This window comes from Fusarium verticillioides, chromosome 3 (assembly GCF_000149555.1).
Source record: "Fusarium verticillioides 7600 chromosome 3, whole genome shotgun sequence".
NCBI classification, from domain to species: domain Eukaryota; kingdom Fungi; phylum Ascomycota; class Sordariomycetes; order Hypocreales; family Nectriaceae; genus Fusarium; species Fusarium verticillioides.
The window spans coordinates 4,545,223-4,572,338 of record NC_031677.1 but is presented as its reverse complement, the minus strand read 5'-3'; the positions used below and the strand labels follow the sequence as shown (position 1 = coordinate 4,572,338).

At 47.8% G+C, this 27,116-nt stretch overlaps 11 protein-coding genes across 11 annotated transcripts; 7 read left to right on the top strand and 4 right to left on the bottom strand.

Annotated features, from left to right (window-relative positions):
- Nucleotides 1–772: 772 nt before the first annotated feature.
- FVEG_15723 (hypothetical protein) lies at nt 773–2,627 on the top strand (the record flags this gene model as incomplete). Its single annotated transcript, XM_018904916.1, has 3 exons — nt 773–899; nt 957–2,102; nt 2,158–2,627. The coding sequence occupies 3 exons, from the start codon at nt 773–775 to the stop codon at nt 2,316–2,318; spliced, it is 1,434 nt and encodes a 477-aa protein (XP_018750974.1). The 3' UTR covers nt 2,319–2,627.
- A 621-nt stretch (nt 2,628–3,248) lies between these two features.
- FVEG_05772 (hypothetical protein) lies at nt 3,249–4,070 on the top strand (the record flags this gene model as incomplete). Its single annotated transcript, XM_018894006.1, has 2 exons — nt 3,249–3,942; nt 3,997–4,070. The coding sequence occupies 2 exons, from the start codon at nt 3,249–3,251 to the stop codon at nt 4,068–4,070; spliced, it is 768 nt and encodes a 255-aa protein (XP_018750973.1).
- A 780-nt stretch (nt 4,071–4,850) lies between these two features.
- On the bottom strand, nt 4,851–5,815 carry FVEG_05771 (hypothetical protein; the record flags this gene model as incomplete). Its single annotated transcript, XM_018894005.1, has 5 exons — nt 4,851–5,228; nt 5,278–5,332; nt 5,381–5,582; nt 5,639–5,700; nt 5,748–5,815. 5 exons carry the CDS (start codon nt 5,813–5,815, stop codon nt 4,851–4,853), a joined length of 765 nt encoding a protein of 254 aa, XP_018750972.1.
- A 744-nt stretch (nt 5,816–6,559) lies between these two features.
- On the top strand, nt 6,560–7,959 carry FVEG_05770 (hypothetical protein; the record flags this gene model as incomplete). The annotated part of the gene is made up of 3 exons (XM_018894004.1): nt 6,560–6,598; nt 6,656–7,271; nt 7,325–7,959. 3 exons carry the CDS (start codon nt 6,560–6,562, stop codon nt 7,957–7,959), a joined length of 1,290 nt encoding a protein of 429 aa, XP_018750971.1.
- Nucleotides 7,960–8,827: 868 nt separating this feature from the next.
- Nucleotides 8,828–10,306, top strand: FVEG_05769 (hypothetical protein; the record flags this gene model as incomplete). The annotated part of the gene is made up of 1 exon (XM_018894003.1): nt 8,828–10,306. The coding sequence occupies one exon, from the start codon at nt 8,828–8,830 to the stop codon at nt 10,304–10,306; it is 1,479 nt and encodes a 492-aa protein (XP_018750970.1).
- Nucleotides 10,307–10,862: 556 nt separating this feature from the next.
- On the top strand, nt 10,863–11,336 carry FVEG_15722 (hypothetical protein; the record flags this gene model as incomplete). Its single annotated transcript, XM_018904915.1, has 1 exon — nt 10,863–11,336. The coding sequence occupies one exon, from the start codon at nt 10,863–10,865 to the stop codon at nt 11,334–11,336; it is 474 nt and encodes a 157-aa protein (XP_018750969.1).
- A 185-nt stretch (nt 11,337–11,521) lies between these two features.
- Nucleotides 11,522–12,766, bottom strand: FVEG_15721 (hypothetical protein; the record flags this gene model as incomplete). Its single annotated transcript, XM_018904914.1, has 1 exon — nt 11,522–12,766. The coding sequence occupies one exon, from the start codon at nt 12,764–12,766 to the stop codon at nt 11,522–11,524; it is 1,245 nt and encodes a 414-aa protein (XP_018750968.1).
- A 1,979-nt stretch (nt 12,767–14,745) lies between these two features.
- Nucleotides 14,746–16,692, top strand: FVEG_05767 (hypothetical protein; the record flags this gene model as incomplete). The annotated part of the gene is made up of 4 exons (XM_018894002.1): nt 14,746–14,938; nt 14,989–15,289; nt 15,353–15,730; nt 15,795–16,692. The coding sequence occupies 4 exons, from the start codon at nt 14,746–14,748 to the stop codon at nt 16,690–16,692; spliced, it is 1,770 nt and encodes a 589-aa protein (XP_018750967.1).
- Nucleotides 16,693–16,864: 172 nt separating this feature from the next.
- FVEG_05766 (hypothetical protein) lies at nt 16,865–18,143 on the bottom strand (the record flags this gene model as incomplete). Its single annotated transcript, XM_018894001.1, has 4 exons — nt 16,865–17,271; nt 17,326–17,390; nt 17,442–17,929; nt 17,988–18,143. 4 exons carry the CDS (start codon nt 18,141–18,143, stop codon nt 16,865–16,867), a joined length of 1,116 nt encoding a protein of 371 aa, XP_018750966.1.
- A 2,021-nt stretch (nt 18,144–20,164) lies between these two features.
- FVEG_05765 (hypothetical protein) lies at nt 20,165–22,045 on the bottom strand (the record flags this gene model as incomplete). Its single annotated transcript, XM_018894000.1, has 1 exon — nt 20,165–22,045. One exon carries the CDS (start codon nt 22,043–22,045, stop codon nt 20,165–20,167), a length of 1,881 nt encoding a protein of 626 aa, XP_018750965.1.
- Nucleotides 22,046–23,855: 1,810 nt separating this feature from the next.
- FVEG_05764 (hypothetical protein) lies at nt 23,856–25,949 on the top strand. The gene has a single exon (XM_018893999.1). The coding sequence runs from the start codon at nt 23,900–23,902 to the stop codon at nt 25,847–25,849; it is 1,950 nt and encodes a 649-aa protein (XP_018750964.1). The 5' UTR covers nt 23,856–23,899; the 3' UTR covers nt 25,850–25,949.
- Nucleotides 25,950–27,116: the final 1,167 nt, after the last annotated feature.

The following is a 27,116-nucleotide window of genomic DNA, read 5'->3' as shown; positions in this document are numbered from 1 at the left end:
TTTCCACCTGCTCGGTATCATTTTGTGCTAATTGACGCTAATTGCAGAAAGAAGTTAGCTTGTACCCAAATGATGAGTCTATTGGTGAGTCTGTGATCCGCTTCGGATAACCAAAATCGAGCTAAGATAAGCGTTGCTGAGAAGGTACGGATTATGGATTTCCCGATGCTTCAGCCCCAAGCAGGATGTTTCTTGCTTGCATTGGTGTCATTTGCTCATTGCTTCTGGATATCATTAGGTGCTATCGACTTGGATATAGTTTATAGACTATGTTGCGTTCTTGTTATGTTTTTGTGGTGGAGATTGCAAGGAACCTGGTTCGTTCTTTGACATTTCCAGATAGATGGTTAGCTAATTCCAAGAGTCTGGAGCCGCAAGCAAAACGATGTGGAGAGCAGATTTCAATACAATTATCTCTAAATGACTTCCAGGTCAAATAGAAACGAGCCGTTATACAATACTAGTAAACACATGCTTGTTTATACAATAACAGTAGGCTGCAACAAATACAATGGCAATCGTTAGAGGCTCCCGGGTAGCATCCGAGAGACAAGAAGACTTGACCTCGGATAAAACCCGAAATAGATGCGGGGTGTAACAGATCCACCAATCGGAGCACAGATATTTGATTTCCGGGTACTTGAACACCAGAATTCCTTTTGTGATTGGCAATTCCGATACGTTAAATACATTCTTGGATGTCCTTTCGCGTGAGGAGGCATTTCTGTCACTGACTGCGTCGATATCGATCTTCAATTACCTCAAGCAAGCAATGTCGAAAGAATTTTCCGAAGAGGACATCGCCGCGCATAACACGCCGGATGACCTATGGCTGGCGATCAATGATAAAGTCTACGACTTTACGGATTTTGCGCCAGATCATCCAGGAGGTGCCGAGAGTGAGTAGCCGATAACTGTATAAGAACGGCATTATTATGAGAGCTAACATGGAAAAGTCATCTACCAATATGCTGGCAAGGATGCGAGTGACGAGTACAACAGTTTTCACGCGCCGTCATTGGTCCAGAAAGCACTAGATGCCAAATATCACCTTGGATCTCTCAAAGTATCTAGCAACAAGAAAGAGTCAGAATCCAATGGGCAAGCAAAGAGCAAATCAAGTAATCCCAGTGAGAGACCTCCTCTTCGCGACATCATCAACTTGCACGACTTTGAGATCGTAGCATCAACAGCACTCGCAAAGAAGGAATGGGCATATATCAGTGGAGGAGCAAACGATAATCTCACCCGTGACGCAAACGCCTCATTCCTCGGTAGAATCTGGCTACGGCCAGCAGTCATGAGAGACGTCCGAACAGTCGACACCACAACCGAGCTATTCGGTTGCAATCTCCAATTACCAGTATACATCTCACCAACTGGCGCAGCCTTGACTGGTGGCGAACAAGGAGAGCTCGCATTAGCCAAAGGAGCAGCAAAGACAGGCATCATTCAGACACTGGCAACACCCTCTTCCTTCCCACATGAAGATGTCCTTGACGTCACGCCAGAACGAGCCTTTTTCCAGTTATACGTGAACAAGAACCGAAAACTATCGGAAGACCTGCTGAAAAAGGTCGCAAAAACTGGCAAGATCAAAGCACTCTTCGTCACAGCAGATTTACCCGTCGTGTCCAAGCGAGAAGCTGACGAGAGAGTTAAAAGCGCGAACGTCGGACCAGGGGAAGACTGGAAAGGATCGGGGCTGGCACGTCAAACAGGCTCGTTCATTGATCCATCTCTGAATTGGGATGATATCACCTGGCTCCGTGCTCAGGTCGACGTCCCGATTGTCATCAAGGGAATTCAGAGATGGGAAGATGCTAAACTGGCTATGCAACACGATGTACAGGGCATTGTTCTAAGCAATCATGGAGGGCGCGCAGCGGACACAGCTCCTCCGTCAATTTTGCTACTCTTGGAGCTTCACAAGAATTGCCCTGAAGTGTTCAGTAAACTCGTCGTTTTAGTTGATGGCGGATTTAGAAGAGGTTCTGATGTTTTCAAAGCTATCTGCCTTGGAGCATCAGCTGTTGGTCTTGGAAGACCATTCGCTTACTCAGTCGGCTACGGTGAAGACGGCGTTGAACACGCCTTCAATAGTAAGTTACAATTACCAAAAGTCCAAGCAACACTTCCAGTACTAACACCCCCAAGTTCTACGAGACGAGCTGGAAACCGCGATGCGTCTTTGTGGCCTGACAAACTTGGCAGATGCCAGCCCCGACTATGTAAATACTTCGGATGTAGATCACCTTGTCCGCGCTGGAAGACATCCTTACGCCCGAAAAGTGCGGAGACCTGGTTCCAAGCTTTAAAGAGGTCACGACACATCAAAGCTTGTGAATAGCCGTGCGGGTATCGACATTCCGAGAAAAGCGCATGGCTTTTCGGTAACTTCACGATCGATTGTCCCTCTGACCCGGCATAAATGGCGTGGCTAAGTTGATGAGGTTACAGTATCGGTACAGAAGAGGGTTGAGGGCTGGGAAGAATGAGGGGAATGGGTTATATTAGATCTGGGGTTCAATATCTGTGCTTAGTTTTTGCATTTTGCCACCGGGTAAAATACGTAAAATGAAGGAGGGCACTTCAAGTTCAATGCCGAATTAATTGACAATTTACTTGGAAGCTGACCGTTTATTAGTGATGTCTCTCTGTGGATCTAGCCTGTGGAGTCGAGTAACCACTTCCGAGAGGATGAAACCGGTCCCAGTTTAACCGCTTGCACTGCAATGCCGGAGGAACAATGCCCGGATCGTCGAATAAAGTCAAAGCTGAAGCTCAGAATGGCAGCATGTCACAAAACCAGTCTCCGCATTGTCGAACCACGTGGCGACGTTCCAGATCGAGGAGCCCGGCTGTTTATCAGCTGCCCTGCATCGATTGACCCAGCCTCTGAAATCACCCGTCGAATCATGGGTTATTCCGTCTGTTTGTGGTTTAATTGCTAGGGGCACAGGGGGTCGCGAATTTAGCCTGAACACAACATAGCAGCGTTTCAGGACATATTCCCACTGGGGGGTCAAAGGCCTGATTCATCTATGCAATGTTATGATCAGGGAGGAATAGCTTCGGGCCGGCTCAAATAGAGAATTTGTTTGCTTGCTGAAACAATACCTCGTTCAGTGATCATCCCTATATAAACACTCCTTGGCACCGACAATCAATATCACATTTACCTTGTCAATCACTTCTCTTTCTTCACTTTGTGTATATATCTATCTTTTCGTACATATTCATCCACGATGAAGTCATTCCTCAAGGCTGCTGTCAGCACTTTCCTGCTCGTTGGCACCGTCGCCGGTGCTGCTATCGAGGACCCCGTTGAGCTCTTCAACCGCCAGGCATCCGGTGTTGTCATCCGCCAATGCACCCGACCCGGTGTCCTCGCTCTCGCCTACGATGACGGCCCTGGACAGTACACCAGCCAGCTCGTCGACATCCTAAACAACGCTGGCGCTAAGGCCACCCTCTTCCTGACCGGCACTCTCTACGGCTGCATCTACAACCAGCAGGCCGCCATCAAGAAGGCCTACAACTCTGGCCACCAGATCGCCAGTCACACCTGGACTCACCCCCAGAACTTCGGCAGTCTCAGCACCGACGGGCTCAAGCAGGAGATGCAGAAGGTCGAGCAGGCCCTGGTCAATATCATCGGCAAGAAGCCCGCCTACATGCGACCCCCCTACCTCGCCACCGGCGGCAACGTGCTGCCCACCATGCAGCAGCTCGGATACAAGGTCATCACCGACGATGTCGACTCCGGTGACTGGAATGGTCAATCGGCGCAGCAAAGTCTGCAGAAGTTCCAGCAGGCTGGTGCTGGTGGAAACGGTCACATTCCCCTCATGCACGAGACCTACGCCAGCACGGTGCAGACTCTCACTCCTGCCTTGATCAACTGGGCTAAGCAGAACAACCTCAAGCTCGTCACTGTTGGTGAGTTTGGCAAGAAATGGATCAAGTATAAGAAGTGTTGCTAACAATTTGTAGCTGACTGCCTTGGTAACGCTGGTGGTGCTTACCAGTCTGGAACCTTCAACGGCAACGGACAGAACCACTGTTAAGCTACTAATTAGCATGACTGAATAGTTTGTTGGAACAAATCCACGAGTTTCCATTTGCGACATTGTTTCAAGTTGAGAGGCGGTTGTATGAACGGAGTTTTCAGGTCTAGTGATTCAGATAGTTGAGCTACATCACGATGCCAAGTACATATTTCTTTCTGCAAATGGCTCCGCCTGACGCAGCGTATATACATATGCAAAGACCCATTTCCCAAAATAATGCTGTTTAAATACCCTTCTTGAGGCTCTTATGACTACGGAAACCGCCCTTTCTTTCTTCTTGTTGCGACTTCAGAACATTGCTATCAAGAAGAATACAAAGTGATTCGACTACACAGACGCTACCCAAAGCTACACAGAGCATAGCCGAATGTCGTTAGTGGCAACGCGGACACAGGTAGCGAGCGTTCCGTTGACGTTTATACTCCCGAGGCTGGAGATGTCGCTGATGCCAGTGTCGACACCAACGTATGGGTTGCTAAGCTCGCTGATCCTATCATAAAAAGGATTAAGTGGTAAACTTACGTAGTCTGGTTATTGTCATTTCATTGACGGAAGAACATCTCATTAGCTTAAACGCGTAAATGAATAGAGCTGTTATTACAGAATATTACTATCGGCCCAAGACATTTATGCACCTAGAAGCTTACGGCATAAACATAGTACTGCGAGGGCTATCGGATCGGAAATTGACGTGCACTTCCGTTGGCATATGACTAGACGTTATACTTTGCTCTTTCGTATAGGTACCAAACGTCGATTGGAGATGATATCATTGGTCTACTGTCTATCAAAGCCCAAACATTCCGAAATAGATACAAATTTAAAACCCTTAGAGGTAAAGAGATCCAATAGGTGTTGCGTTACAACTGTGGCGCTTGTATGGTAACGGCCATGCATCAAGACGATAGGTCCTGCATAGTCGTCCTTATCGATGTTAGGCTGATTGCGTACCCAGCTCTTGATGATCTCAATGGTGGACTCATATTTGTCATCCTTTCCAAAGATCCAGTCCATTGTGTCCATGTTCCACTGTATAATGCTGTACCCATTGTCATTCAGGGTCATTCTGCAATCAATTTCACATGCGCCATAAGGAGGCCTGACGAAACTGGATCTAGATCCAATCACATCATACAGCCATGCATTCATCTTTTCCTGTGAGGCATTAGCTTTAAAGAATGAGGACAAGATATACAGAGCATACAATATTATCCAACGCCTTGTCACGGCCAGCCTCATCTAGGTTGATATGGTCCCACCTAGCAGGCATTAGTTGAATAGACTGCAGAAAACTTGGTAAAACTAACGTGTGGAGTCCAATTTGATGCCCAGATTTATATGCAGCTTGGACGTATTTATCCAGCTTCACTGTATGGTAATGGTGCGGAGCATTTGGAAAAAACGTCGCTGTTGCGTTGTAGCTCTTCAAGAGCGCCAAGAGGTCGTATATCCCCTCATTAGGATTATCGTCATAAGTGAGAGCGATAGTGCGTGGTGTAACACATCGTCCTACAGAGATTAATCGGGGACCTTTCAATGCTGCGAGGTGCTCTGGGTTGACTTACTGTATACCTTTGTGCGATGCTTTAAGGTGGAGGATGCACCATAGTCTGAGCTTCCCTGGAAGCTGAAAAGAATTAGAATCTCTTGGCGTAACGGGTCCGAGTACCTTACTAGAAGAAAACTAGGGCGATCCCGAGTAGAACCAAGATCCCTTTATGGGCTGGCTGTAAGCTGGACATGACTTGAGCGGGCTTTGTGGCGTGAGCAGATGTGAAAACTGAAGGCGAAAAGAGTCTAGCAAAGATTCAGAATACGGACTGAACCAGCATACCCACCTCTGTATAAATCTGTCGTCACAAGACCTACTCGAGATCTCCGCCTCAAAAGTCCCATAAACCCTTCCGACCCGAGGTAGTGTCACCCCACAGCCGGCATTTCTCTCCACCAACTATCGTAAGGCAACGTCTTTCACCGCCCGAAGAAAAGCTTTTCATCAACGCATCGATCCGGCAATACCGATGTCACCTTCGTCACATCACCGCCTTGATATCTTTACGGGCGTTGGGAGTTGGGAACTACTAAACGTTAAGTAGCGGGGCGAAAAACGTGTGCGTGTCTGTGCATGAACCTGGTTCCTGGTAGCGATGTAACAGCGAGTGACTTCGCTTAACTTTTAAGTTTGGCTCTCGGGCAATACTTTCTCGATGTAACATCACGGCAGTTCCGTGTGAAGAAATCGGTCAGGACAGGCCAGTGGCTTTTCCAGGCGATGAGGTGAGGCGTGCGATGGAAGCACTGACATTGGGGCACTGGCCGTTGGGAAATCGGGATTTTTTGCTCACTGTGTGGCTATGGCATTACTTCTCTTCAAGAAGTAAAGCCATATTAGGGAAACTTGTGTCAGTCACCAACACTTGTACTTATCATCAATTAGAAAGCAGGATCCTTCTCTCTCGTTATTCTTCATACATCATCAAGTAGATATGACTACCAAGAAAGAAGGACACATACATTGGATCGAGGTATGTTAACAGTAAAGCACCGGCGTTTCTTGATAAGCACCAACTAACGAGTAACAGGGCCTCCGTGGCATCGCGTCAACGTTGGTCTGGATCGCACATGTTACACGGGCTTATGATCTTGATCTCTACTCTCCAGTCTCTGGCGAGGGATTAAGACCACGACTTTTCCAACTCCCTTTCCTGCGGATTCTAATCCAAGGCCGATTGGGCGTCGTCATCTTCGTCTATGTCACAGGCTATGTGTGTGCACTGAAACCATTGGCATTGTTTCGACGGGGCAATTATGAGGCAGGCTGGAGTTGCGTTTCCAAGTCTGCGCTTCGGCGACTTCCACGGTTGTTGTATCCGAGTGCCGTTGCAACAGTTCTAGCGTGGGCTGCGACACAGCTGGGACTGTTCGAGGCTGCGAAGATGACAAATAGCTACTACCTGACTCGAACAGTCCAGGACAAGTTGCCGCTATCTTCAGCAGTCGGAAAACTCTTTGTCAATATCTTCAGCACCTGGACTGGAGCTGGAAATAAGTATGATGTTCATCAAGGCACGCTCTTCGAACTGTTCAAAGGCGGGATGTATGTGCTTCTGTTCGTCACTGCAACTGCAAAGGTTCAAGCAAAGTTCAGAATGGGTGCATCATTAATCCTATGGGCCTACCTTTGGGCCTGTGGCCGACGTAAGTAGTCTTCTTGAAATGAATTGCTGTGCATATGACTGACAGATCTATAGCGTACTTCATGCAATTCTGGTGGGGAGTCTTTATGAATGACTTGCATAACTCTAGACTGTCTCAGCGCATCTCACGGAGCAAGTCTCGGTACATCCATTTCTTCGGCTTCTTGTCAGTAGCAGTCGGTCTGTTCATCGCATCATTCCCTGAAGGCCGCATTGAGTTGGCTCCCTGGTCACATTGGCAAAATCAGATCTTGTCAGCAATTGTCCCCAAGGACTCTGAGTTCCCCAAATTTGCATCTTCCTTCGGATTCTGTCTTCTGACAATTGGTGGGGTCCTACTACCTGGGTATGCAGACATTCTATCCCATCGTGTCCTGGTATGGCTCGGCAAGAGATCATTCGCGGTGTATCTTCTCCACGGTACGCTGCTGAGATGGTTACTCACATGGATGGTATATGGAACTTCTCTATCACCCACTCTACAGGTTCAACAGCCAGAAGTTGCTTCTCCAAAGCTTGAATATGCGGGTAATACGTGGCTACTCTTTTGTCTACCACCTTGGCTTGGGCTTCTATATGGGCTTGCGGAGATCTGGACAAGATACATTGATACGGCAGCTGAACGATTCACCAATCAGCTTGTTGCCTACATCCGTCAGGAGGAGCTGAAGGGCTTGTCATTGGTCTGAACACAAGTGCGTCAAGTAAATACTATTACTCTCAGCGTACTTAGATAGGATGGTCTACGTCAACTTTCAATCTATATAAAATGGTGGAAATTTGAACGAAATGCACATGTATGTTTACTACAGGAGCAAGTCTAATCGACTTATCTCTTATCCTCTTGATCTATATGCAAGATGTTGGTCCTCTATGTTAGTCCTCCATGTGCCATAGAGCAGCCAAGTATTTTTGGACCACTGATCTGAATAACCTGATAAAAGTCTGCGCTTACGTGAAACTCGTATTCTTCATTGTCACCGCCAACTCACTGAATGATGATTATCACTTCCCCCAATAGCATCATTACTTCTCGATAATTGTAGCATGTAAGGATGCTCCTACAAGAGGCGGTGTGATATTTCTGCAGTTTGCGGTATGCAGGCTTGACTCGATAGCCACGACCCTTGTCACGACGTCTTTATCGGATTCACAAACACGACGCCGATAGACTTCTGACTCGTATCCCGAGCCCTACTCTCTACGTTACATTAGAGCGGGCGGGCCGATGGCGATGTAGCCTCGGCAAGTCCTCAACATGAGGCGAACCTATCAAAGCTCTAAGACATGACCTCAACACTTTCCCACTCCCTCGACCTCATGAGTGACCAATTAAAAACGACCCGACGGTAATGTCGTTCGATGGATGGATTAAATTTAGAGAGTTTAAGCTTCATCGGTGAACTTACCAAGCGCTCGGGCTATTTTCGCCACAGGATAAATGCAACAAAATCAACGGTTGCTGCCACTTTTTTAGTTTCAGTGCCTAATCATTCTAAACGTAATTATTTATGCCTTGAAATTGCAACTTAAGAACCAATATCTGGCACTTGCAAAATGGCAGACTCTTATCTTCGTCTCTCGTTTGGCATCTTGAACATCTTTGGATTAGTTCTCCTATCTTTTATACCATGGCCAACTCCTCCTCCCATCTTTATCGGGCTGTCTGCCAAGATTCTGCAGTTTATTACCATCTTCTACAAGGTCGAATATGTGCACATGATATGGCGATGGATCAGATATGAGCCTGTGCAGGCTCTCTCCAAAGACGACAAGCTACCATTCATCAGCATTGTCATACCCGTCTTCAACGAGTCCGAGTTTGTGAAAAACTCAATCAAGTCTATCGAGCTCTCAGACTATCCAAAAGACAGGATTGAGTTGATTGTTATCGATGATGGCTCTACTGATGATACATGGGAACATGTCAATAAGGCTGCAGGCTCGGTCTCCACATCTGGCATAACACTTCGACTCTTACAGCATGCACACAACCAGGGCAAAAGAAAGGCCATACAAACTGGTTTTGCTACTGCTCTAGGAAGTATCATCATATCCCTCGACTCAGATAGCGTCGTGGAGAAGGGTGCACTTCGCAATATCGTGAGTCCTTTGATGAAGGATCCTTCCATCGGTGCTGTAGCTGGACACTTGGCTGTGTTGAATATCTCGAGCATCAGCGTCTTCTCGTTCCAGAGTCTTTTGCCGCGACTCTTGGATATTGTCTTCGATCATATCGGTAACCTACCGCGCTCAGCACTCTCAGCTGAAGGGTTTGTCACGATCCTTCCAGGTGCTTTCTCGGCCTTTAGGGCAGATGCCGTTCAATCTCATATCGATAGGCTATGTACAAGCACCTTCCTTGGCGCACCTTTGAAACATGGAGAAGATATGGAGCTCGCATACCGATTTCTCTGCGACGGCTGGAGGACGGTTTACCAAAGCAACGCTGTCGTTCATACCATGGCCCCTGAAAGTCTTGAGAAGGCGTTGCTAATGTTTTCTCGATGGGAACGTACCAACTATACTTTCCTCTGCATGGGATATCCAGCTTTGACAGTGCAGAAGACACTGAAGCTCTGGCTCGCGATGAGGCCCCAACGCGCTCAGTCCCCGGAGTTCGTGGACAAGGAAAAACAGGAAGACGAACCCTTCATCACCAAAGACGGAACAGGAAGCATATATCCATTCATCAACGTGGCATGCATCTGGCTAAAAGGACCACTAATGCTCTTAGTAACTTACACGTTGCTGAGATGTGTGATTCTATACCCCAGACATGCGCTTTGGATATTATTGGAGATTTCTATCCTGACAGTTTGGAGGAGCTTCATGCTCATTCCAGATGCCCTACGGGAGAAACATACAGAGTATGTTTCTGATGTTGACGGACTACAAATCTATCACACAAATGGGAGACTGGCATGGCGATTGATGCTTTCCTGGCTGGCGGGGATGTTCCAGTTGGGGGTTCTGAGCTGGACCTCGATTTTCGGAATTGTGACTTTGAAGAGCCAAAAGTGGTGGACGAGATAAATAGTTATTTATTTAGTTTACAGAAATCATTAAATATGATCATTCGACTTCGTTCAGAAGTTGTATAGAGTTTATACATCGATTATTAGACTTTCACTAAGTATGTCATAGCTGGGAGTACCTGGCTAAATCTTAAGGAGCCCCGAAGTTTATGTGATTGCCGGGCTCCCATTGCCGAGCCAACTGAGTCTGGTAGGGTTCCGGCAAGAGGGAAACGACAACGATAGGCTGAATCAGCCGAATCGAGACAGCCCTGTCATTCTCAAGTCCGAACGCTATAGAAAAACAAATTTGTTCATACCTACCACGTGAATTTGGTTCTATCTGTGCTGCTTTACCCTTGTGATCCATGTGTTCTTATACAAAAAACCGCATCTCTTGTTCTCTCTTGAAAACATCGTCAAATCTCCGCATAAGCGACAAGCAACCTCGTAGCCCGATGTTTGTGAATAACCAGCAAAAGAGGCCCGATGAACCAGCCTGCCTATGCCATAGCGGCACTTCATTTCCCGCAATTGAACATCCTCGGGCCGACAAGAGCAGTCTTGGTTACGTCATGAACCTCGATACACAGTTGACGGCATTGTTGGTCGGAATCAGAGCATGTCTCCTATGTTCAAACGATGGCAGGATAATCCAAAATGCACTCCTGGCTCTGGAAGGCATCTCGCTGCTTCTCGAAGCAGAGCAACGCGTCTATGCTCCTTCTACAAGGACTCAAACACCTGAAAACAACTGTTTATCGTCTGAGCAGTCAGATGGTAGCCCGCAAGGGCCTGTGGATACCATGAAGGAACAATTCGCATTCGGAAATATTGCACTTGATGATAACGAGAGTACGTTGATCGCAAGAAGACTTATCAGGGATGCAGCTATAAGAGTCGGACAGAACCTTCGGTGGATCGGTATGAAGCTTAAGTCCGGGATAACAGGCTCTATCCATCATCCTCAACGACTTGACCAGGAAAGAGAACTGGCTATGGGCCGTGTAAAGATTATTGTGGCAAGAACATCTTTACATTTCTCATAACTCATAGAGAATAGGACACTTCTAGTCGGACCTGGCGCGATAGATGAAACAGATAAATACTTTGGGCAACCAATATATACATTTCTTCCATCTAGTCCTTTTATGGCCTGCATGTTTACGATAAGATGCAGCAGTCTGTTGTCCACAAGAACGCCATAACTAAATACTCATCTTTTCCTTTAATCCTATATACTGCAGAGCTGCTTGCTTTCCAACAGGTCTATCATTCCAGAGATGGCTTCTAATCGACTCTCAGCCGCTTCAAGCAGATGTCTGGCCATTTTATACATTTGACCTTGTTTCACTTCCCTCATAGTAAGACTTGTGTTGTTCATGTTCTCTATAACGCGAATCGCTCTCGTGATCCTGTATTTGACAAGTTCATATGTGCCAATAATGCCGTTTTGCCCTGTCAGGACCGAGTCGCCGATCTTCAGACGGCAACTCTGGAGAGCAGCAAGATCCTCCAGAGCGTCAGCAATCCGAGATGAGATCCAATCGTACAGTAAAGCCAAGATACTAGACAATTCCATGCTTCGAGATATACAAGTTGAACATCCCAAAATTCGCTTTTGCACCTGCTCGGCCGCCCACAAGACTTGTAGTACTGCATCCAGACGTAGAGAGGACGAGTTCCCCGATCCAGTGGTATACATAAGTAGTTGGGCTTTGGCCAGTAGCTGTGGCCAAGAGGTTGCACATGGGTGGTCACCGAGGTGATATGATCCGATGGGTCGTCTGGCGATATCCGTGATAGTGGCCATGATGGCATTGATCTCTATATCGACTTCGCTTATATAGCTACTGGTATTCTCTGCGTCCTCACTCGCTACCGTGCAGAGCCCCGATAAGCCTGCAGAGCTATGGTCGAGTACGACCCCGTCAGTTGCAACATGTACTGGACATGTATTTTCCAAGCCATCGTTGAATAGAGCATGGTCTTGCCCCCGCTCATGTTTCAGACTCCCAGGAGACAAGTCAAAGCCCTCAGTGTTACTTAACAGCATGTTCTGCAGTATCAAGTCATCAGAATCGCAGATGCTAGAGGGCTGTGTGACGTCTGAGCTGGGACATGGTGTTGAAGCCCAAGGATCTTCTAGCAAGAATGCGATGCCTTGAGAGTCTGGCGGGCAGAGAAGAACTTCTGGATTTGAAACGATCGGTAATTCGGTTTTCGGACATGGCAGGCTATTGACTGGTTGTTTGATACAACTGGTGAGACTGGTTTGTGGTTCCCGGCGAACACAGGCTGTCATTGATGCTTTGCTTGTCTTGGGCTTCAGACGCGGACGCCCAGCTCTCCGAGCTTGGCTGTATACGCAGTCGAGACCTCGTATCCGACATCGCTGGCAACAAGGCATCTCACCGCTGCATTTGAGCTTGCTTTTGGTGCAGCTATCACAGCAGCCTCGAAGTCTCGGCTGAGTCATGGTGATCGAACAATGTTTTCGCAGTGGAAGAGGGTTGATGTGCATGTTCTCTCGAAGAATCAACATTTGTTTAATGAGTAAGTAGACAGCTTGTTTGCTGATGCGACAGGCCGCTTTTGAGGTCTTTGTGTTTTAGACCAAAATCCGATGTGCTCAGACCGCCAGAATTTCTGGACCGGCGATCCCATCAAGGACTTCCTTGTCAGTTTCTTAGTACTACTCTTTTTATGAGCTGCTAGACTTTTAAGTTACCTGACCGCCATGTGCTATTTGCAGCTAAGGCTTATAGCTCAAAGCTTATCCTCAACCGTTGACTTGGGAAACTAATGAGTTGAATGCCCCAAAGATGTTTAAGCTGCTGATTAGTGTATTCTCTTTTTGTCAACGGCATTTCGCTTCAATATACTATACAAGAACAATAAAGGATGTAGTCTGTAGCAACCGCATTATCAATTCCGAAGCCAAACGTTGCAAGATATAAGGTTTATATGAGAATGAGAAATGAGGTCGCATTGGCATTGGAGGCCATGTTACTCTGACAAGCCAACCGCATCAAAGGAGAATGAACTAAAAATGTAGTGGGTGCCTGGTGATACATCCCAACAAGGGAGTATCGCGACCGTGAATTGCATGGTGTTGTATGTGACCTTATTGAGGCCTGCACCACTTAAATTTTCTGTTGGCTGCCCGCTCTTGTGACTTTTCAGTGTGTTTGGGTCATATGTCTCGCTGAGACGTTTGCAAATTCCATTTAACTTTAGCTTTTTGCGCCAGAGAGACATGGAAGCTAAAGGCTGGTAAAGTCAGCCCTGAAATATAGAGGGGACCTGCCTGTATCCATGGGGAGGCGATATCTACGCTACTGTAGTTAATTAATAGTTAGCCGTTAGATCCCAGGCCCAGACGACGGCAATATCAGATAAGTAGATTCTAAAGGACTTCAATTCAGATCCTTATCGATAGCACTAGGAAAAGACAACAAAAACATTGGCCATCGCCTTTTCTGCCCAAAGTAGCCAGTATTCTTCATAGCACCTCTCTGTAGCTGCCAAAGCCAAATTGCTATTTGCCCAGTATTGTATTTAGACTAGTACCGGGAGAGTACACTGGTCTTTCCTGATGCCATTACTGTCGAAGCCTTTGGCATGATCTTCTACAGTATGATAGCATATCAATGAAGGTGCCCATGTGCTGGTAATGGCTTTTGCCGAATCTGGTTTCGGTATGATGAATTAATTCACACGCCGCCACGTAATCGAGGTATGGTCATCCTCATGCGGTATCTCCGCGTTTCTGCGGAGTGACATTGATTGTTGGAACTTAGCGGGGTGAACCTCAATCAGATGAGTCTCAGTCAGGTCAAGTCACCCAGTGTGCCAAGAATAAATAATCCTAAGACTAGATTAGCATTCCTCTCAAGAAAAGCTATGAGAGTCAGTCCATTTGACTGTTCAATTTGGGGCCGCAGCATTTGGTGGAAATTTGCGCACGTGTGCTCATGGGGTGCACACTTGAGATAACCGCAACTTCCGGCTGATAACGGAGGGTTGCTCAAACGTGGCCTCTAAATAGCTGCTATCGAACTGGTGGTGGCTTGGCCACAGAGCGATGTGACCTTCTATACAATGAGCTTTGCACTTCGTTAAGATGACTGGCCAGCGGATAAACCGCCATAGTGTCGTCTTGACGCAACTGGGCGAAGATGGGTGCATGACCATTTGCGGAATGACACAGGCTGCAGGCAACCTTTTTGCTTTTAGTCGTAAGGCTGAGCAGCCATTTTAAGCTTGATCTAAGGGCCTGAGCACTGCAGATTAATGTATAATAGCAAGGCCTTATCTCCCCCTGTACTTGCCTCTTCCCTCCCACGATGTAATTTACCCGTTTTTGCTTTCAAACATGTCACGATAATACGGAAGCATTCCCTCAATTATTTCTCGACTAATAGGGCGTCGGAAGCTCAGAATCTACTCCATGCAATGGCGGCCAATTCTTGGTTCTTATCCATTGCAGTCATGGTCACCAGTCTTCATCTTTCAGTCCAACATGATCCCATCAAGGACTTTTGTCGGCGGTTTGGACACCAAACAGCAGTGGTAGATCGCAAACTCTACATTGATGGTGGACTGGTCAACTGGAAACCGCTAGAGACCGACCCAAAGAATTATACAAGTACGCTGTATTCCAGTATCTTGCTCGGAGTGAAGTAACCATTTTCTCAGATACCTGGCTGATGTGGCACGACCTTGATCACAACAGCAAGGATGATATGCCGCAGATTCATGCAAACCTCAGCAAAAATGTCTCGATTCCTTCCGTACATGGCGGCGCACTTTGGGCAGACGATGTCAACTACCGTTTATTCCTCTTTGGCGGCGAGTTTTTTAGTGGCAGCCCGACCACTTCGAACTTCATGTCCTACGATATATGGTATGATCAGTGGGATGATTTTGGACCCCCCTCCGAAGATATCAAGCGCGTCAGCTATGGAGCTTCTACAACTGTGAAGGAGCGAGGAGAAGGGTAAGTTGATAGTTTCAGTGGACTCAGTGGTTTCTATGCAACAGCCAGTACTGACCTCGTTAGATATTACTATGGAGGCTACCTGTCCAGAGCTTCTGTACCAGACTGGACCGGCGAGCGGCGTGCGACGTCAGATCTGATCCGGTATCAGATGGATAGCAATACGTGGGCGAAACTATCGGGACCGGACGATGTAAGACGCGCGGAAGGAGTCATGACATTCATCCCCGCGAGCGACCGAGGAATGCTGGTCTACTTTGGTGGGTTTCAGGATCCTGGCGATAATGGCACAATGGTCCCACAGCCATTGGATGAGATATTCCTCTACGATATGATATCAAACAAGTGGCACGTTCAAAAGGCGAACGGGACCATTCCTGAGAGTCGGGGAAGATTCTGTGCTGGGGCTGTATGGGCAGAGGATCGCAGTAGCTACAACATGTAAGCAACCCGGTCAAATTGAGTAGTCTTTACCAAGTGCTTCAGGATGCTGACTCGTGTATAGATACATAAACGGAGGCCATGGACTGGAGGGCCCTGGATTCGATGACGTCTATATCCTCTCTTTGCCATCCTTCACATGGATCAAAAGCTATCCTCTTGACCAAAACGAGACAGGCTACTACCCATCTCATAGCCTATCATGCGATGTCATCAACCAAGGCTCACAAATGTTTACCATCGGTGGAGCATTTCCACTGGATAAAACATGTGATGTCGAAGGAGTCTGGGGCGTTCATAACATCGATTTGGGCAATCAGATTAAGTCAAATTTCAAGAAGGTTTGGGCAGGCTATGAGCCGAGTCTCTTCGGATACAAGGTTCCTGATTTTGTGACGAGCGTTATTGGGGGAACGGAAGATGGCGGTGCGACCAAGCTTAAGCCTGACCATGGTTTTGTCAACAATGATCTTGGCACATTGCTCAGTATGAAAGCAGTCTTTACCAAACGCACGAAGCTCGATGATGGGCGCAGTGATCCGGCGGCTACTTCATCAACAGGAGGATCAAGCTCAAAATCAGGACTATCGAGAGGGGCAATTATTGGTATCGCTGTCGGTGCTGGAGTTGTTCTACTGGCAGCTCTTATTGGTCTATGGCTACTCCGCAGGAAGCGAAAGGCGCAGCGTGATGTTCGGTCAGCTCCTACGACAGAATCGTTTTACTCAGTCCGATATATGCCGCAAACTTCAAGCCAGTTAAACTATCCTCAGTCTCCCGAAAGGTGGCGCCGTGGAAGTCCCGGGGTTCGAGAGTATGAGGGGGACGACCCAGGTCAGGTTCACTACTGGAGACCGTTTCAGGTCAACGTGGAGCCGTGTGAGATGGATGGGCAGGGGACTAGATCGCCCGAGACTCACGCCGAGATAGATTACATCAGAAGCCGTGGAGTTTCTCACTAAGCAGCTGGTTGGAGATTATGAGAAACGAGGATTTATTGATCGTCGAGAACGTGAATTCACAGAGTGCCTGGAGCACATCTACACATGATATGCGGATTAATTGTTAAGAGTTATCATATAAGAGATTAAGTATGTTTGTGCTATTCAATACGCATATTCACCTTAGATATTTTTAAATGTTATTATTCCTCCATGCTCTTGGCGAGTGCAACTCCTCCTCGCTCTCACTCATGGCAGTTTTGGTTATTTTGACCTCCCACTTGGTCTCCTTTTTAATACCAAGCTTGAGATCACTTGGTTGTCTCGAATCAAACGCCGACGCTTTCTTTTCATGGCCATCCTGGCGACTCACTGACGAGAGTGTGTACGCCTCTCGACTTCCAAAGGCCCTTGGTGTTCCGGGCCCAGGAGTGCGCGGTGATGATCCATAGCCAGATGGGCCGAGAGATAAGGGCTTGCTGGTCAGGTTCAGGCGGAAAGCGATCTGTTTGATCAGGGGCCGTAAGGTTGCTAAGCTACTTGCTGTGATGGCCAAGCCTTGCTCGATAGTTGACCAGATGGCGATGTCAGTGGTGTTCCCTGATAGTAATAGGTTAGTTGATGGCCACGTAATCAGGGGTATCGTGAGCTTACAGAGGAAATCAGGCTTTCCAAGAAGATGCAAGTATGGGAATCGAGCAATAACGGCTGCGCTAGCACTGTTGACTGTCAGTATGATTGGTTTCATCTGTGGTATAACCAAGACGTACATGCAACCCATCGCAAGTAGAGGAATCAAAAAATATTTCGTTCGCTTGTGCAATTGCAGATTCCATACAATCCACCCAGGAAGCAGCGCAAAAACAAGGTCAGAGCCGACAGCGAAAACACTGTAGAGAGCCGCCAGTCCAATGACGACACCAGGATTGATACACTTGCCATCTTGGTCCTTGTTCCAGAAGTACGATATAGGATGGCACTGGAATAGGGTGACGAAGAAGAAGATGCCGCACGAGATGACAGTCGAGAACATAGCGAGGTAGATGGTCCATCGTTGGATCTTTTCGGTGGTGACTCTGAGGAGGAAATAACCGATGGAGAGTTTGCAGGCGATCATGGTGAGGGTGTATCCGAGGTAGCAGAACCACCAGCACATCATCGCAGTGTGGATTTGGTTGGTTTCGAGGTCGTCGTGGTGTCTTCCAGTGCCGAACGTGACACCAACAGTCGATGAGGTCGCATAACAAGTGAAGAATACCTAGAGAAATAGAAGGTCAATTGCTGGATGCTCGGGTATCCCTTGAGGCTCAACATACCATGGCGACAACCATCAGCCAGTCATCCTTCCTGAACCCATTGACCATAAACAGCCGAACATAGCATCTCAAAAGACAAGTGATGATTGCCATAGCCCAGAAGGTGATATTCACCGCCATGAGCTGCGGCCCTCGATTCTCAATGTGAGCCGCCATAATGGGGGACAGATCAATTGATGGTTTCTGCGCAAATAAAGTTTGTCAGGATGGAAATCCCGCCAAGAAACAAGTTCCTGGGGGCGACGGGATCCTTTATATGAAACGGTGGAATTTGCTATTGTATTTTTTGTGCTTCGGTATTATACCTGCCTGCACTGTACTAACCGTTGCATTACGTTCTAATTGCGGTATTGCCGTCCGACTGCAACGGCTGCGGTGCCCCGTATGCGGGCCAAGATCAGATAGCTCGGTGCATAGTTGGCACAGACAGAAATACCAGTTTGCTATCTAGTGTAACTACCAGTCTGTCCGTTAGTCCGGCTTTCTGTCACCTTGCGTTAGCGCTCCGGTACTATTCACTTAGTGTCTCCCGTTCAAGGAGGTTCAACGGCACTCGCCAAGGATCAGACTTGGTGGTGCGTCTGCCAGGGGAGTTGCCCCATTTGGCGTACATCCGATGTAACCTCTGTCAAATTCCGCGTTTTGACTAGGCCGACTCTGGCTCGGCTCCGTTGATCATGAACAAGCACCTGCTGCGTTGAGCCCCTATAATGTTTGAAAATAAAGACCTCAAAGGCTCAAAGGAGAAAAACAAGTACCGGCGCCCGGAAGAAACACCCAAAGGAACCAGTAATTCCGGATATCCAGGTGATAATGGAATGTCCAGGTATAGAAACATTGGCTTCACGTGGCAGACTCTCCACTGCATCTGGAATGATGAGATCAGGGAACAGTGGGGCGAAACAAGGGGTAATCTAGGGAAAAGAGGGGAAATGACCATTGTTCACATGCAAAGCCGCTGAATGTGCCGATGTTATGGCTTCCCTCTCGGCTCTAGCATCGAAGCCAATTTCCATAAAGTAAAGTCAGCCGTGGCAACGCCTTCGCAGTAGTTGTATAACTGTATACAAACACTGCATATCGTATTCATCACGTTACATGAGAGACCCACGGATAAAGATTTCCTCCAGGTTTGCCCCTGTCCCACTTATCAGGGCAGTACATCTCCACCTGTCTACCCGATAGGGCGGTATATCCGATTTACTCTTAGTTGCTTTTCAACAATAAGAGGGGACGTATATACTTCTCGGCGGCTCATGTGGTGAGTGTAATTAATATCCATCTATGCTATAAGCGCACGTCTGTCAGTTATACAAGACCCGATTACCTAGAGACGAAAGACTTGCCATCATTGCCTTGACATGCGGCTTGGCACGGAGATAACGAAAGGATTTCCCACAAAGGTTGCAATGATGTCACTTGCTCCCGTTTCAAGAGCCACAATGGATCTGTTTCAGGTCTCGTGCGTCCACTAGCTTGGCGTCTCAACTTTGCAGTCTAGTGCTGGACCCGCCAACGTGGCTTACCCTGGAGCGCGCATACTTTGACCATGGAATCAGCATGAAGTGTCCTCTTGTTTGCTTAATGATAATTGCGATTTCTATATGAATTCCTCTTATCAGTACAAACGTTGCGGCCACAATTTCGGTAATATCCATGTGTTTTTCGACTATGCAACTATTGCGCGCCATTGATAAGTCCGTTCCGCTAATTTCGCCTCTCAACCACATGCTCTAGCAAACAACCAACATATACATTATACCACAATTTCTAACCAGTTGCTACAGAGTTACTGCAGTACTGCGGTCTCAACACCTTTTCCTTTGCGAAACCCATAGAGTTAGAGCTAGTATATCAACGTTTTATCCCTAATCGGAGTGACATATCTGACGGTTTCAGATAGTAAAGCGGGTTCCCGTGGGTTTCAAAGGTCAAGTAATGACGGCATCGCTTCAAAAACATACCTGTCTGAGTGCCAGTATTTCCATTTCGAGTTAAACAGCCCATAGAGATCGAGTCACAGCATCACAGAGAACAAGAGTCTCCAAAAGCTAACGACTTAGAGCAAGTAGAGTTGAGTATCTATAGAAACTATCCTAAAAATGATCAAGATAAATAAAATAAACTATCCCCGGACAATGAAAAGAGTATGAGCAGTAAGGAATATACTTGTTCCTTCAGTATTGGTAAGGGCTAGCACCCAAGAGCGCAGAAGGCGCAAAGTCAGCCGCAGCAGGGTTCAATGAGCCAAAGCGCTCAAAGATCGCAGCCATTGAGTTGTGCGCTGGCTGCAGGCCACCATCAACCCAGCCTCCGAGGAATGACGTGCAGTCACTGTTGATCAAGACTCGAGAGCTCGAAGTGTCGTTGAGCTTCTGGTAGTCATAGAACATAGACGAGATGAGCTTGTCCTGTCCTGGAAGACCGAGGGAGAATGCACCGTAGGAGTACTGATCGAGGGGCCAGTGGACGAGGTAGACATCATCATCCGTGACGGGGTCGAGAAAGTCGGCATAGTTGGGATAGCTGCTTTTTCGCATGATACGGGCGATCTGCTCTTTGAGGATAGAGAGCAGCTTGTGAGGATCTTGAATGGCCAAAATAGTCTGGGAAAGATCCTCCCAAGCATATGTGAGAAGGACCATGCCGTAGTCCGGGTGCCCGTAGTCGAAGGTGTAAGCCTGGGGAAGGTCTGTGTCAGACAGAATGACACGAGGGAAATCAGCAGGCTGGTCACTCCAGAACTTCTTTGTACGAATGAAGAGCTTAGAGGAGGCAGTCATGTGGAGGTCGGTAATGCCACGATTGACAGCAGTTGACATGATAGGCTCATTGGTCGTGTCCGAGACATCTGCAAAGGCAAAGTTCATGGCTCGGCTCGAGGTGCCAACTACAGCAAAGTCATACTGGGACTGGGACTGGTCACCGGTAGAGTTACCATTATCAGAAGACGGAGTCTCCTGGATAACAACATAGTCAATATCGCCGCCACCACCGCTGGTGATCTTGGCAACAGTGTCAAACTTGGTCTTTAGGCCGAGATCAGTAGCCTTCTGCCAAATGGCGTTGGCCAGCTCCCTGATGCCAGTCGCTTGAAGACCATCATCAGTCATCTTTGCAAAGATAGCCTGGTCTGACTCGAGACCATTGACGATAAGACGAAAGATGGAGTTGAAGCCAGCAGAGTAGACGGCGCCAAAGCCGCCTGAACCAACGCCGAGGGTACCGAAGCGCTCAAAGTCATCTTCGGTCCAGACCTGACCACCCGGAACATCCCACTCGTGCTTCTCGCCAAAGATGCGCTGGAGAGCAGTGTAGAAACTGTCGTTGCCAAACTCATCGAGGTACTTTTGCCATTCCGGGATGACTTGGTTGCGCGTGTCGACGTCAGATGAACTGAGCCACTTGGTGAGCTGCGTGGCTGCAGTGATGGACTGAGAACCGCCGGTCAATCCCTTGGAGATCAGGGAACCCCAACCGTTGCTGACCTTCTCGAAGCCTTTGACAGTGACGTTCTGGCTGATCCAAGAGGTAGGAGTCTCTTGGTAGAACACCACAGTGGGGACTTTGCCTGGATCAGGAAAGTTCTGAATGAAGGTGTAGTTGAACTGATTGGCGTAGTAGTAGAGAAGATCTTCAGAAGGGGGGAAACGCATCGCTCCCATCTCAGCGACGTTGACTCCATCAGGGGTCTGAATGGTACGGAGACGACCGCCAATATCATCCGTGGCTTCAATTAAAGTGACATCAGCACCGGCCTTCACGAGGTTGAAAGCCAGAACAACGTTGGTGATGCCACCGCCAACAAGAGCGATAGAGAAGTTGGAGGGCAGAGTTCCAAGTGGCTGATCGATATCACCCGCAGCCTGGTTCCAAGCCGAGTACACGATCTGAGGTGTATCGACCCAGGCCTGGGGACGGACCTTTTGCTCCCCGATCTTGGAGGACTGCCTTTTGGCCAAGTGAGAGTTGTAGACTGGCTTGGGGGAAGGGATAGTGCGATCCCTTCTGGAATGCTTGTGAGAAGAGTCTCGCTTGTTGAAGTTGAAGAAGCGCATGGTGAACGATTAGAGAAGGTTGATTGAGAGATTGTGAATGAGGGTGAAGTGAGTGTATGAATTGGAATTGTAGCCTAGAATGCAGGAGATATATCGCTGTCTTTATAGATACTTGATGATATCTATCTATTAACAACGGAGTTTGCTGGCATACCATCAAGCGATCACCGAGTCTTCACATCAACTGCCAAGAATGACCATGAGCTCTCTTCCAGAACGTTGACTTACATTTACAACGACTCAGAACCGGCTAACTTAGACATGCGTCTTCGGATGGAATCTTCCGTGTCTAGCCAATGATCAGTTCATGCATTCTTCTCACTGTGAGAGGTTTTGACAATGGCTCTTGCGCAGTAATAATGTGAAACTGACACACGTGGTGGATATCAATGACCTATTGATGCAGAATGGAACGAATCTTGGCAGTCGAGAGCTTGCCCAGATGACCTGTCAGTTATGGTACCTAACCGGATCGCCAGGGCCATGTCCTGCAGCAAGCTCTTCTGGGTGATGTGACGAACGATGTCCGCAGCCCCTGGTCTTCACCTTCAAGAGGCTGCAGGGGGAGACCTGTGCGTACCATATTAATGCCCAATCAATGACCGAGAGTCAAAGCAAGTGGAGTGATATCAAATTTCAAGAAAGAGTAGTCTCTCTCGAATGGAAGCGTGAATTCCAAGGTGTTGTCGACCATGTTCCATTGCCCATCTTTTGCCATCGCTTCGCGATAGACAGACCAATAAGCCAACCCTTATTGCCAATACTTCTACTACAGCAACGCATCATGTTGTGAAGTGGGAGCTACGTGGAGTGTCAACCCTACATACGCGGAAACCTAAACTCTCAAATGGGAAGTGTTAATGCAAGGTTCGGTATATAACGGCAAGGGTCCTTCACGATCGTAGCTGGTGAAAAGAGACTACGTCCCTTGTCTCTCTTACTTAATGATTATGTATCAAGCTCGTCTAGTAAGTTTGGGCAATTCTCTAATTTCCTATTCGGCCGGCAAGTCGGAAACATTACCCATGTATCGCTCCCGCGGTGGCGAGCGGGCCGATGCGAGGGAGAAGAGCGAAGCTAAATAAACCACCGAATGTCCATATTTCTGTCACAGACATTTCCATTTCAAGAAGGTGATATTAAAGCCTGAAGATGAGAGGGACGAGACTGGAGCCTTGAATAGAAATTGTATTCTAAATAGAGGTCGATTTGGGCAGTGATATCGGCCCGACGCTGCCAAACTGGTAGTGGAGATGTATGATTTGCCGGCAATTTGTGGATTACATGTCACTCATTCTTATTCAGTGGATAGCGAAGTTGGCGATGCCCCCTTGCGTATAGGTTCTGGAATGAGGGAGAAAACGCAGAAGTGATAGACAAGGGTTCGCAATGAACTGTCAACGTCCCATAATGTCACCCTCGGAGTCGTACCTGAGTCCTATCGTCCAATCGGGCGAGGCCTGTCAAGACAGCATGATCTGATGATAAGTCTTCATACGAGCGCTTCAAAACTCTAAATTTTCTATCTCGAGATTCTATTCGTGCGCTGATATGTCTTTCCGCGCGAACATGCTCTATGCAACGTTGCGATAGATGACAACGTTTGAGACATTGGAGTTACACAGGAGAGAAAAAACCGGTTTCCTCCGCCGTGTCAAGATCTGGCCAGAGAATGCAGGGTATAGCCAAGCGAGGGAAAAGAGGAAAGAATAGGGAATCCCATTGGCTGGCAAACGAATATAACGAAGAGAAGAAAAAGAGAGACGATATTCAGATAATGGCGAAAACAGTTATTTAAACTGATTATCTTCAGCTCAAAGAATCTAAATATCATTTCACTACAAGTTCAACATCATGAATCCGAAGTACACTCTTGCAATGCTTTGGCCAACGGCCATCGCAGCTCTCACCACTTCCAACACCTCATCCTCTTCACTTCTCTTGGATAACCAAGACCAAATCTTCTCAGTAGATGACTCGCAGTATCTCGCAGTCACCTCTGATATCCTGTCTTCTGTTTCATACTCCTCAGATCCTGCTCAGGGACCTGTTACCTACATCTCAGGTCTACTCTCCAGTACTACTGGCGATGAGGTTGAAGACGTTATCAAGAGTTCACTAGAGCAAGATGATGTTTTCTCTGAGACGTTCCTTGGAACGATCCTTGTCAGTGCGGCTGATGAAGGGGGTCTTGACTCTTCTGTTGTGAGTTACTTCAACAGCCTCAGCTCAACTGTCATCTATGGAGCGGAGGACGGTCCGAGTCTCTGCGGCAACTCTACCTTGACTCCCTGCCCAATGTTTGGTCTTGCGAACGGCGATACTCTCAGCTTGAGCAAAGTTTTCCGCTTGTATGTCGATACCTACAGAACATTTATGGTTGGCACATACGAAGCGGGAGACGGCTATCGCACTTTACCTTGTTCCAACTCAGAATGGGGCGCTCCATCTATTCCTGTCCCCTCTAGACTCTACAGCATCGAAGATGACAGACCTCTCGCTGGAAAGCGAGTTGGTGTCAAGGACATCTACGATCTCGAAGGCATACAGACAACTGCTGGTAGCTTAGCGTACGCCTCCCTTCATCCAAAGGCGGACACAACAGCTCCAGCTCTGCAGCGCATCCTTGACCAGGGCGGAGTTGTGGTTGGCAAGCAAAAAACAGCCCAGTTCGCCTCCCCTCAAAGCCCTTGGGATTGGAACGACGCGTTCTACCCCCGCAACCCCCGCGGAGATACGTTCCTGACCTGCTCTGCGTCCTCAGCTGGAAGTGCCTGCTCTATCGCTGCGTACGACTGGCTTGACTTTGCTATTGGTACCGACACGGGCAAGTCTATCAGAGAACCCGCTGCCGTTGCTGGCATCTTCGGTAACAGGCCTTCGCAAGGAATGATTTCCATGGACAACATTGTCACCAACGCTTTCAACACGGATACAGCTGGTGTCTTTGCACGCGACCCTGTTGCTTGGGCCAAGTTCGCAAAGGCCTGGTACGACCCTTCTCTTTACCAAGACACGTCGATCAACGGATTGCCTGCGTTGTCAGTCCCTGATGTCCAGACATTCCCCAAACGTCTTCTATACCCTACCGATCATCTGCCGATGCAGAACCCCGCTGCGGAAGCTATCCTGCAAAAGTTCCTGGATGAAGTGACAGCTGCTGTTGGTGTCACTGTCGATAAGATCAACTTGACGGAGACTATCGAGGACACTCTGGGCCGCCCACTACAGGGCATGCTTGACGATCTTACCGTGCTTTGGACCCACGACTTGATCACTGAGACGGCTGAACCACTGATTTCCAACTATAGCCCCGGATTCCCTCCCATCGATGAGCCATACCGCTCATTCTTCCGCGGCGCAGTGGTAGACGATAATAGCTACAAGTCTGCCATGGAAAACCGCACTCGTGATGCAGCTCTCTGGCACAAACAAGTCCTCTTCTCGAGCAACAGCTCCTGCTCCGAGTCTATCCTGCTCTACGACATCGGCACAGGTGGTCTCCCATCCTTCCGCGAGAAGGATCTCAATGACTCCCCAGGAGCTGCATCCCCTGTCGACCCTCGAGGCCCCAAAGCGGTATCGACTATTTCGTCTTACTTTGGGGACGTCGATATCACGGTTCCCATTGGACAGGTTACATATCAGAGCAACGTCACGTTCCAGGAGGAGGTCATGCCAGTCACTGTTAACATGGTTGCTAAGAGAGGATGCGACTTTGTCCTGTTTAACCTTATCAACAAGCTGGTTTCGAAGGGGGTCTTGAGTTCGGTAGACACAGGAAAGCAGGCTTTCCAAGAGTGAGCGTGAGGTACATTAGCCACAGCAACATTGGAGAGTTAGCATATAGAATAGAATTCCCGTTTCTCTCCATGATCTTGTTCCTTTAGTAGAACTTTCCTTGTGATCTTTTGTATTTGATGCAGCGCCTAGTTAACAACTATAAACTAGATAGCTTCAACTGCACCAATCCCAAGTGTTGGTCCCCTTGAAGTCTTACAGAATTTGAGGGACTCAAACCAGCCAGGAGACATCAATAATTCTTCTTTTCTGCCCTATTGCCACCAGCTGACACTCCCATTGTCCCGAACTCCCAGGCGATAAGAATGAATTAATGTCAAGCACATCTCGCCTTCTATATCTTAGACCCGCATTAGCTCGTATGTAAAGGTGAAAGCTATTTCCGGCTCCAAAGACCTTCAAGGTCGGAACCGAGTCTTGCACGCTTCGGGCTCTTAGTCCGTCCCAACTGAAGAAGGCTACACGCTATCAGGTCTGTGCAGATACAGCTCTTACTTTGCCTTGCTAGTATAAGATTGAGGATGCTATGCCACGCTAGAGTACTGTGACGGGTTCTGGGGCATAGAGTATCGCCGCGACTGACGAAGAAGGTGGCGGCTCAGGTCGGTGAACCAACCTTAGAGGGTCTGTAGCCTGTGAGGTATAGATGGAAGGGCACCCGAGTTGCGTAATAGTCATTTTAGATCGTATCAGAGGAAGAGATAGAGTGAGGGCAGTAAAATGGACTGACCTCGATGGAAGCAAGTTATAGAGCATCATGGCATGCGACAGGATATGACTTAATTTAGGTAGCAAGGGGTTTTGTCTACCTTTCTAGAACTGCATGTTGAGGTTTCTTCATTTAATTATATATTGTTGAAATGATATTAAGACAGAGCGAGGGACGTCAGCTCTCGCTTAGTTAGTAGGTACTCGGAAATGTTTGTATGACTTTCGGCGGAGAGAGACCTGCCTGTTCTCGAGCCGATTTTGTGTTCCTGGCGTGCGTATTGAATCCTCAGTGACGCCGAAGACCCTTGCGTCCTCAGAATTATAAAAGGCTTCTTAATATAGTCTTAAGAAGAGGTCCATGGAGCGATTGGACATAGCCTCCTCGGCAGTCAAGACGACTAGCTATCCACGACTTCTTAAGCTCTCTTTGGACAGCCCAGAAAGTAATGCACCTTGCGACACAGTTCCGACTGGCTTGCCACATAGAAAAAACTGTTTAAGTGTTTATTTTCGATGTGACGCCTCATCAATAGGCGATACAGCCCATACCTCTCCATCA